General features: G+C 32.3%; 1 protein-coding gene across 1 annotated transcript; it reads left to right on the plus strand.

Annotated features, from left to right (window-relative positions):
- Positions 1–5,703: 5,703 nt before the first annotated feature.
- Positions 5,704–10,234, plus strand: LOC145591084 (uncharacterized). The gene is made up of 5 exons (XM_081647472.1): positions 5,704–6,274; positions 8,578–8,637; positions 8,816–8,878; positions 8,970–9,038; positions 9,573–10,234. Exons 1-5 carry the CDS (start codon positions 5,954–5,956, stop codon positions 9,810–9,812), a joined length of 753 nt encoding a protein of 250 aa, XP_081503598.1. The 5' UTR covers positions 5,704–5,953; the 3' UTR covers positions 9,813–10,234.
- The last annotated feature ends 1,614 nt before the right edge of the window (positions 10,235–11,848 follow it).

An 11,848-nucleotide genomic window follows, 5' to 3' on the forward strand; every position in this document is an offset into this window, starting at 1 on the left:
GTGATAACACATTATTATGTACCTAATTAACACATAACTAAAAAATTGAGATACACCTCTTTCATATGTTTTTTTTTTTTTTTTTTTTTTTTTGGGAAGAACACCTCTTTCATATTTAGGTTTCATTATTTCGTTCAACTTGTTTTTTTTTATCAATTGTAGACAAAATAAGTTTAAATTAATTCTAACTAAACAAGTTTCATTAAAAGGTCAAATAAAATAGGTTAGACAATTTTCGTATGCACACAAACAAGGCTTATTTAAATAAAAAAAAAAAAAATTAAGTAGCCAAAATAGGTTCAACTTTTTAAGTTTATAAAATTCAATTAAGTTTAATTGAAACAAAATAAGTTGAATCAAACCAAGCCTTAATTAGTTTATGCACACAAACAAGGCTTATTTAAATTAATATATATATATATATATATATATATATATATATATATATATATATATAGAGCCAAAACAGGTTCAACTTTAAAGTTTATACAATTCAATTAAGTTTAATTGAAACAAAATAAGTTGAATCAAACAAAGGCTTAATTAGTTATACAAATTGCATTGTTCTCTTTGGGCTCATAATTTATGCTATTTTTCAACTTAGGTATCTACGCGTAACTTATTATTATGTGTGAGGCGAGCAATACCTTGTGTCATTACATGTTTAATTGGTACTTGGGGCAAATAAGCTAAGGCCTTTTTTTTTTTTTTTTTTTTTTTTTTTTTTTTTTTTTTTTTGAGCTTCTAGACATAGCAGAGTTGGAGTTAGCACAACAGAGCATAGCAAAACAGATTTCAACAGAGCAGAGCAGGGCTTCCAACATACTTAAGAGCAGAATAAATTTCAACAGAACAGAGCAAGATAGGGCAGAGCAAAACAAAGCAGGCAAAAACAACTCAAAAGAACAGGACCTAAGTCAATCTCTAGCTTGAAGTTAACTCGAGCTTCAATTTCTATACTCTGTAGAGTCTGTACTAGATTATGCTTGGAACATATATTTACTCAGATGCAAGTCCATTTGAGTTTTACTTATTTTGCATTTACAACAAATCCAAGTCCATTTGCATGAATTGCTTCACTCTATTAGTAGGTTGCTCGGTGCCTAGGTTCATTATTTCATACGAACAAAAAGAAAATTCATTTATTTCAAATTATAAATTTCTATAAAATAAATGCCATTAATTTACTTTTTCCATCCCTTAAAGTCCCCAGCTATAACTCCGTATTATTGTATTTGCTGTTATAATACATCATCATGGACCGTATTGTTTGACGCTCATTTGTTTCACGTTTGGTACACACAAGTCATAGCCAAAGACTATTCAACTTTTAGTCAAGATTCTTCAAGATTAAAAAGGTAAATATTTATCATAGAGCTATAAATAATTAATACTCCTATTAATAATAATAACACTAACAATAAAGAAAAAGATCTTACCCAAAAAAAGAAAAATTCTAAAGAGAAAGAAGGTGATAAAAACTGATGCAAACACACTTTCTTTTGTTGCATTTAACTGCTCTTTTTGCTTTATAGCTTACTAAAGAATGAAAAAAGGAATGAGTATGGGTTTTACAGGGAAATATTAGACAAATCTGTTCTTTGTACTTTACACTATTTGCTTCACTTGATTTGGATTAAATTATTAGTGTAAGGTTAATTAGGATCCGATTTTTAAAGTTTTCATCCGGTCATTTGAGTAGTTTTCCTTTTACCATGAAATCGATTAATCATGTTTCATTTTAGGTTTTGAAATTAGAGATATTTAAAAATTGGTTATTTTTTTTAGTGGTTTGACCCTTTCAGCAATCAAGTGTAGTTTTTGCCCTTGTTTTAAAGTGGTGTCACCCCTTTCAATTTTGGAGCAAAAAAATTACTCATACTAGCTATGTTTCTTACTATATTATATGCAACAAATAAATATTTTATATTCCGCATCTCACAAATTATACCCCTTTGTAACGTAATACTCGGTAAGAAACGGAAGTTGAAAATCGATTCCAAAATTCCTTTAAATCAGGAGGGAAGCTCTAACTACTTGAGATATATCCCCCACTCTCAGTAGTATTTAGATACATAGTAATAAGATATAAAACCGAGGGAGAGAGTTTCATCCTAAAATGATCGATAGGTAATAGATAATTGATCCGTCAGACTTGTATGTTGGTACACTTTTTTTTTTTTTTTTTAACAAATAATGTTAAGACACCTATTTTATTATTTTTATTATACTCTTATATTTGAATAAGATATCCATTAATTACCTAAGATCTATAATTATAATATTAATGATATATTTCGGATATCATAAAATCAATACTTGTATAATAATAACAATCCAAGTATCCAATATCCAAAACTTTTCGATTCAAAATAAATACTGAATAAGATATCCTAAATTATTAATCCAGATTTTGGATTAATTTTACATTCAACTTAGGTTACTTTGATTACAAATTCTTAAATAGACCTGGTTCACACTAATTTAGTGTGGACCACCAATATTAGAGACAATATGATTGTTTTGTTAATGAAAAAAAGGTCACTATATTAAAATAAAGGTTATTATGTTGAAATAAAAATTAGTGTGTCATAAGCTATAAGAGGTTAATTAATTTTTTTAATGAAATTTTTAATACAATGGTCAATATGAATAATAAACACCACTATGTTAAAATTAAGTCACTATTCAACATAATGTCGTACTTTAATTTCATAATAACATTAAAGGTCGCACAAGTTTTAAAAAAGGTTACTATGTTAAAAATAAGGTTTCTATATTAAAATTAAGGGTCACTATGTTGAATATAATGCCAGTTACGTGTGTATAAATCTTAGGTCCACAATAATATTATTGTGGAGCAGGTCCACGCAAGATTATCTGTACTTTGATACTATAACTAGTTTTAAAAACGTAACGTTATCCATGGTATAATTGGTATTAGGAGTAGTTGGCAAGTTTGGGAAGTTTAGAATTTAAACAATGTGCAGTGCATGAAGCAGTGGCGGAGCCAGAAATTTTAAATCGGGGGACAAATAGACATCGCATAATTTGAAAAACATCTTGGGGAAAAGTAGTGCTCAAACGAATCGATGACACAAATGGCTATAAAATAGTTAAAGTTTTACAACAAAAAAATAGTAAAAAAAAAAAAAAATCGATGATATACCAACTCTTGTTCAAGAAATATTTGCTTATTGCACGGGTTCAAAATTGTTGAAGGTTTCGAACATAAGATAGTATAGCTAATCAAATGCAACAACCGTAATTTGAGAGGTTCATTCATGCAAAATTATACTACGTATTTAAAGAGTTACTTTTTTATACATCCGGGGTCACTTTTATCAAATTTAGGGTCACTTTTACAATTTTTCGGATAACTTTTATATCAATAAAACATAAATAGTTCGTAACTTTTATTTATGTCAGGGTAACTTTTGCTCATTTTATTGTACATCCGATTTATTTAAAAGTTTGTCATATTTTAAAACATTTAATAGATATAAAATATAATTGTTAAGAAAATATGAAAGGATATATATTGTCTTGCTCATAAAATAATATAGGAGTAAATTTTTTTATAAAAAAAAAAAAAAAGAAAGTGAAAATGCTACAAAAAGAATCACCTCCAGACCTCCTTAGGCCCCGTTCTTTAGAGCTGCTCTGCTCTGCTTTGCTCTGCTGAAATCTGCTCTGCTTTGCTCTGCTCTGCTGAAATTTGCTTTGCTCTGCTCTGCTCTGCTTCAATCTGCTATGCTCTGCTCTGCTCTGCTCTGCTCTGCTCTGCTTGAAATTAATACTTAATATTGAATTATTATAATAATAATGTATATTTAATAAAAATAATAATAAATAATTAATACTTAATGATAATAATAATTAATATTTAATAATAATAAATAAATAAATAATATTTATTAATAATAATTAATATTTATTAATAATAATACTTCCTCCGTTTTCTTTTACTTGCAACACAGCCTTGTGGCACGTGTTTTGAGCTCTGGTTTATGTAATGTAAATGGACAAATTTTTCATTATAATTTTTACAAATGATACTTAACTCTATTCTAATTTTCGTGTAAAAATTATATTGATAAAATCGCTCGTTTACCCTCACTAATCATCTCCTAAAACTGCGTGCTTAAAAGGTGTGTTGCAAGTAAAAGAAAACGGAGGAAGTATATAATTAATATTTAATAATAATAATATAATTAATATTTAATAATAATAATAATTAATATTTAATAATAATATAATTAATATTTAATAATAATAATATTAATAATAATATAATTAATATTTAATAATAATAATATTAGTAATAATATAATTAATATTTAATAATAATATATTAATAATAATATAATTAATATTTAATAATATTAATATTATTAATAATAATTAATTTTTAATAATAAAATTTAATGATTATAATAATAGTTTTAATAATAGTAGTAGTAGTAGTAGTAGTTGTAGTAGTAATAATAATAATAACAATAATAATAATAATAATAATAATAATAATAATAATAATAATAATAATAATAATAATAATATTTAATATTTAATAAAAATAATAAAGCATTTCAATTATTATTATAGTATTAGTAGTAGTAGTAGTAGTAGTAGTAGTAATAATAATAATAATAATAATAATAATAATAATAATAATGAAATCTGCTCTGCTCTGCTCGGCTCTGCTTCAATCTGCTCTGCTTTGCTGAAATCTGCTCTGCTCTGCTCTGCTGAAATCTGCTCTGCTCTGCCCAGAAGCTCAAAAGAACAGGGCCTTATTCCACTAAATAAGTAAAATGAGAGGTTAAAAAATAAAATAAAAATGAAATGGATGGGGTTTGATCCGGTGCTGAATGGTGAGGATAAGGCTCTAAAATCAATACTTCAACCACTGTACCATCTTCATTCATATGTTATACTATTGCACACAAATATATTTATAAGTTATTATTTTTTTAAAGTGGGGGGACAGCTGTCCCCCCTTGTACCCTGCTAGCTCCGCCTCTGGCATAAAGTACTGTAATGACTAGTGACTTAGTGAGTTTAAGTTTGAAATGTGAAATGGAACCATATTTGTTTTTTGATATGATTATCATTTCTCAACAATTTTGACAGGTCAGCCTTTGATGATGAATGCATCCACCCCACGCCTAACATTTTCGTCTCCCTTATTGGGCCATTCCCACTATACGGCTATACCGTCAATACCCATACCCGAATCCAACCAAATTACCCGAATACCCGAAACCAAACCCTAAAACATTTATAAAACCACTGGAAAAAAAAGTAAACGGAAGAAAAAAATAGAAATTGAAGTGAAACCAAAAAAACCACTGGACATAACTAATGTCACTTGCCACGTATATATCCTTAATGGACCCCACTTGTCATTGAACCCACATAAAGAGAGAGAAAGAGAGAGTCAGCCACTCTCAGACCTACTCACCCCCTTATAAAATAAACATAAAATTATCGGTCTAAAATAAGGTTAGGACTTAGGATTGTACTTTGTATCTCACAATTTTGAGTTTATGCGAGTAACCATCATATGAGGGATCGAGCATTAAAGGATGCCCGAACTCTCTTACTCATCCAACCGACTGAGTTCTAAGTTATCTTTGCTCGTTAATTCGGGTTTCGTTAACTTGTGCAAGGTTTTTATACGATAGGACACACTCTTCTTACCAATGTAGAGAATACAGATAAAAAAATAAAAAAAATTATTTCCACAATAAAAAAGAAAAGGAAAAACCCACGAATTTCCATAATATTCAGCCCTTCACCCAACACAATACAACACAACACTCATCCCATCTTTCCATCCATTCCCCCTCATTTTCGCTCTCCTTTTTTTCTCTCTCCTCATTTTCTCCTCTCTCTCTTTCTCTCTCTTTTTTCTCCCCTCCTTTCCCCTTCGCTTTCTCTCTCCGCCACCATGAAAGACGAGTGGTTAAGAGCAGCAATCATCGACGACACCGTAGTAGCAGACCTTCTACTCCGCCTCAAAGAATCTCCAACCTCTTCTTCTTCTTCCTTCATCCTCAAGCCTCTTCCGCCGTCATGGGGCCTCCGTCAACGCCGCTCCAAACCGCCGTCTTCCTCTTCCTCCGCCGACAAAAAGCGAGAAACTCGCCGGAGTCCGACAACACCTCTTTCCTGGACTTGCGCCGCGTCTCCCAGTGAAGGTTGCGACGAGTCTCTCTCATCTCATACCAACCACCTCCATCCTCAGCCGTCCGATCGCTTCAGATCCAAGGTTAGTCACTCACTTAATTTTCATTTTCCCATTAATTTTTTTAACTCCCCTTTTTCCACGCTGTCCGTCACTCTAATTCCGTTTTTTCCTAAAACATTCTTTTCAATTTTTCTCAACAGTATTTCCTTCCTTCTTTGAGTGTATTTTTTTTCGAAAATATAAATTCCATATTTTTTTGTCCTTTTGAGCATGGATTTACCAAAATACCCTTGTCAGCAACCCGGATCTTCCTCTCCGGCTACCCATGACGTGTCAGCTGGAGAGGGACCCGCCGGAGAGAGAGTAGTGTAATCACGGCTAGATTACCCTTTCCAGATTTACGTAATTACATGTCACGTGAGTAGGAGCGTGTCTGTTTAATCTGAAGAAGAAGATGAAGGAGGAGGAGAGATAAAAGAGTGTTGTCACGTTTATTCAGTTTTCTCGTCGCCACCACTTTCCCGGTCAGCTGTCATTCTTGTTTTCCGCTACTAAAATTTTTATTTTTCTTTTTTGGGAAAAATTAAAAAGGAGAAAAACTTGTTTTCTTTAACTTACCTTTTTAATTTTAATTTAATTTAGGAGAAGTGGGTGGGGGTTGGATTTGTCGGAAGTACCCTTGTAAAAGGGTTTAAGAAGTTACAAGGACAATATTGTCAGAAAAAAGAGACATTAGTCATTGGATGACTTACTTTTTACTTGTATTTAGGAAACTTCCACCCAACGCCTCCTCTTTCTCTCTCCTCAAATGACGTCTTTACCCTCACTAACTAACCTAAATGGCATTCCACTGTTTTCACCTTTAACAAGGGCATAAAGGTCATTTAAATGGAACGGGGGATATAGTTTGGGCGTGGGACCCAAGTAGATTGAACAATGGGAGAAAAAGAAAGAGAGGGGGTTGTAAGTTGTTGGTGTGTGGCGTTAGGTCCGCGTTTGGTTTTTGGTTTTAAATGGTGTTTTTACTGGAGGGTACATTATGTGCTTACTTTCTCTCTCCTCTTCAAACTTACTTGGTTTTTATCCTCTCTTCACGCGCTCATCTCTATTCCCATGCGCCGCTCCCCATTTTTCGGGTTTTTCGCAAGTCAAACAAACGTCTTATCATTATAAGACCACTTTTGCTAGTCACCTACAGAGTAAATCTGATGGTTATAAGTGTACAAGTTCAAATGTGTTCGCCTTGGTGACACGCCCTTAGCTTTTGAAAAAAAAAAATAATTTTTAAATCTTTTATTATTTTAACTTTTTTTTAATAAAAAAATTATAATGGGGTTCGTGGAGTGTAGTAGTGTGCAAGGAACCACTAGTACAATCCCACGCGTTAAGGGAGTGGAGAGGAAGAAGTCACGTGAGGATATGAATGTGGGGGCCATGAATCTCACGTGATAGTAGTGCCACCGGTTGGAGTCGGTCACGTGGCTTAAAGACAGCGGTTATGTTATCAGCTTTGTTGGGCTGGCGGTTAACGGTTGCCGGTGACTAGTAGCAGCCTTCCACGTGGCTGCTGACATTTTTGAAGGTGCTATACTTTTGTTTTAATCTAGTGTTTGCCAGTTCTACTGATCTTATGATGATCCTTAAATCTGAGCCGTCCATGACTCGAGGTGGAATTGTTTAGTGGGGTTTATGATCGTGATTGAGGGTTGGGATTATCTGGGGTCCCACTTTAAGAGGGTGTTAATATTTGGAAGATGGTGGTTTGAAGTTTCATGTGAGTGATGGATGGGTCATGGGTGGGAATTAGTTGCTTATCCAATAATCTAGGACCCACTCTTTTTTACAAATCATTTTTATTTTTTATTTTCACAAAGCTTTTAAAATCTTGTTAGGTAGGCCAAAGTCTGAATCTTTTTAATCTATCTTTAGATTTTGAAGTTAATTTGCGGGATTTTGAGTTGAAATTATGTTGCAAATTACAAACATTATTGTTATTATTATGATTAGTTGTATGTAAAAAAAATGTTATGGAATTTCCAAATTTGTGAACTTTTGAATGAACCTCCTTCCCTTTTAAATCACTTTTAAGTGGGCCCTCATTCCAAATATCGGTTAATAATCATGTGGATCTAATGCTAAAACTAGCAATGCTGGTATAAGAGCTTGGAGTAATGTGGAATTGGTCTAATTGGAGTAATGACTAATGTTATATGGGGGCATTCTTTCTATTTTTTGTATCAAATGACAGTTATAGCATTCTCAAGTTGGTCACCAAATCATTGTCTTAATTACTTGCTTAAATTGTAGCATGAGTTGTTTCATCTGATTTTGGATTCTTGTACGTGTATAAAATCTGACTTCTTCTTCATGGTTGGTTGTTACAGATTTCAGCTTCCACTGAAACCCCAACCACCACGACCAGCAAAAGACCTAGGAGGAAGAAGGTACTGCATCTCTTATGGTCATTTAAGCCTTACTTTTCTATTATCACTGGTGTGTCGAATAATATTTATCCGATGCACCCTCTGATGCACCACAGTTGTTTTCATTTCCTTATTGAAATGATTATTCTGTTTCATATGCTGTGATGATCTTATACGTGATTTTGTCAACTTTTGTTAGACATTTGCTGAACTTAAAGAGGAGGAAAGTTCATTGATGAAGGAGCGGACATATTTGAAAAAGGTTTGTATTGTTGAACTTGGTCAGAGTCTTAGCTAGCTTGTTCTTTTTTCTGGAAGTAATTTACTGATGATATTTCTATATCTCTTAACAGGAGTTGGCTTCATTACGCGTAACCTTGAAACAGGAGATATCAATAAATGAGAATCTAAAGAGAACTAAGGTATGTTTTTATTTCCCCTGATGCGACCTTCTGTTTGTCTTTAACTTAGAAGTTAACCCTGAGTCCTTTCTGGTGTGCTTTCTTCATTTTGTTTTCTAGTCTTAACCCTGTACTCTATAAAAGATTTCATAAAGATTGACACAAGCTGATATACTGATTAGTAAAGTCACATTCCAAACTTACCGGTTGCCTCACTATTTTGAAATTTCACTGCCCCTTTAATCTTTCTATTATGAAATGACAACTATTTGTTGGAATGGAGGTTTAGTAGATACATAGAATTTCATTGTCAAATTCTGAAAGGTTGTTTAGTTGGAAACTCTGAGTAAAAATTGATTCTTAATGGCTTCGAGTGCTTCTGTGTTTCAACTTCTAGACTGCTGATTGAACTGCACATATATGCTTGTGAATGCTGATGCATATGTAACTTTACTAAGGGAATTGTTTCAAATGATAGAATTGTTCTTTTAGTGATTATTGAAGTCTTCATTTGGTGTATAAGATATTAATTCAATTCTCTGACTTGTTCTACAGCTTGACCTTAAAGTAGAATCCAGAATAAAATCAGAAGCAAATTCAGTTGATGAACGTAATAACACAAACAATGGAATATCAGAAGCAGCCTCTTCGAGTGTATCAAGACAAAATAAAATTGAGGATGCTTCAGAGCCTGATTCGTTATCACAGAAATGTGCAACATCACATGATTCCCTATTTATGCTACCTGATCTAAATATGGTGCCAGATGAGGATGCAGTCGTTGGAATGAGCTGATGAAACGAAGTTTCCATTACCTCATTTTCCAAAATTTGAAGCTAACTGTTTCTAAGGTTTACTTCTGGTTGGCGCTTTGTTCAACTGTGCGATGACTGAAGAGCCCTCCATCAGACAGGTGTAATTACAGCAGGACTTAGGGGATTCACTTGGTTATTTACTGCCCAGATGCTAATACAAATCTGGGCAATCTACGATAAGCTTAGTATTCATAGTTGTTAGATAATATACAGATACTCAAATGTTCGTTCTTTTTTCCTTTTCGGTCAGATTTTCTACCATCTTTGCTCGCTACTGCTCCAAAAATTCGTTGGGGTAAGCCCTTTCACTTCTTTGCTTGTAGAACAAAATACGTTAATGTATTCTGTGCCATTATATTCTTTCCTTAATTAGGTACTTATGTCTTATGGGCACTTGTACAATAGATGTTAGAATCTATCTAATTTCATGACATAATTATATTTCTTGCTAACTTGAGAAAATATACGGCTTTCTGTTGCATGATATTATCAGCATCAGGAGTTGCCTGAGTACCCAATTTTGGATTCAATTTATTCAGCTTTACAGATAGTTCCAGTCAGTACAATGAATTCTATATTATTTACAAGACAAAGTTTATGGTCTACTGGATTATTTCCTTTGTTTTGTAGCTTACAAATTTGAATGTAAGATAAAAGATGGTTTGATTATGTAACTCTTCAAGTTCCTTAGGATGTATCTGTATGGAATTTGTTTGTACATGGATACAATCATACGGATAAAGATACGAAACATAATAACTCAAACTTGTTAATTCCTGGATTGTACCGGATGTCATTCATTGGACATGAGAAATACAATTATTGAAACTCCGCCTTGTTGATGTGTTTGAGCTACTTAGATTTGGAATCAGTCCATTTTTATTTCAAATGTTGTACCTCTATTGATATTCTAGCTATTAGGCAACTAACAAAGGGTGAAGATTAATAACGCCCTTGCAAAAGTTGATTCGGCGTATTGGTAAATATTGTACCCCTAATTATAGATTCCTTTCCGACTATACTGTATTATTATCCTGTACTAATTATACTGGATAGTGTGTGAAGGGGAAGATATTATTAGTCAAAAGATATTCATAAAAATTCAAAGACCTACCCTTAAATTTTGTATCTATTTAGATAGGCATATTTGGTATGTTTATTGGTAACCATCAAACAAGAGATGCTAGTTGCACAAAGAAAAACATTTGAATCTCGTGAGTAAAAAGTTGACCATTAATTTTCATTCATATTTCACATTTATATTAATAAATTAATACGAGTATTTAGAAGAATATGTCAAAATAACATTAAAAATAGCGTGGTCCAAATATGACTTTTGAAATGGTCTAGGTGGCGTGGAACAGCTGACCAATTGTCATGGTGTTCCTCACTTTGTGGAAGCTTTCATGCCATTAATTACTACATTTGGGCCTTTCTCCAATTGGGCTTATTGTCGGGAATGTTTTGGGCCTCAAAATGGGCCTGTTGTGTGTGTGAGCTGTATTCAACTATGGTAATAGTTGGAAAAGTTGAAATAAAAAATGGGTAATAAATCAGTTTTGACCCGTTTTTGAGCCCGACAGTTGAGCTACCACCGACTATTAAAAGTAGAAAGGAAAGGGTAAGTAAAGAAGACAACATGAAAACATCCACAAACACTTGCATAAATCAATAAATAAAATTTAATAAATGTTTTATTTGTTGGTTGACTTGAAATCTTACCCTTCATTTCCCAAAATTCATTTCTAATTACTGGTATGTCGGATCTCCCTTTTACATTCTAACTCTAATAAATAATGCAATATATGGCTAATTGTTTTTTTTTTTTTTTTTTTTTTTTTTTTCTCCCCTTAGTACTAGTATCTCAATTTTTATACTAGTACTACAGTACAGTATTATTTTTCATGTACTCAGATTAACTTTTTATATCACTTATGGATCTTTCATTGTTAATGATTATAAATAACAAAGAAAAATTTAATATGATGGAAGCATATTCATACCCAAAAAATTCTT

This window comes from Chenopodium album, chromosome 18 (assembly GCF_948465745.1).
Source record: "Chenopodium album chromosome 18, dcCheAlbu1.1, whole genome shotgun sequence".
Classification (NCBI taxonomy): domain Eukaryota; kingdom Viridiplantae; phylum Streptophyta; class Magnoliopsida; order Caryophyllales; family Amaranthaceae; genus Chenopodium; species Chenopodium album.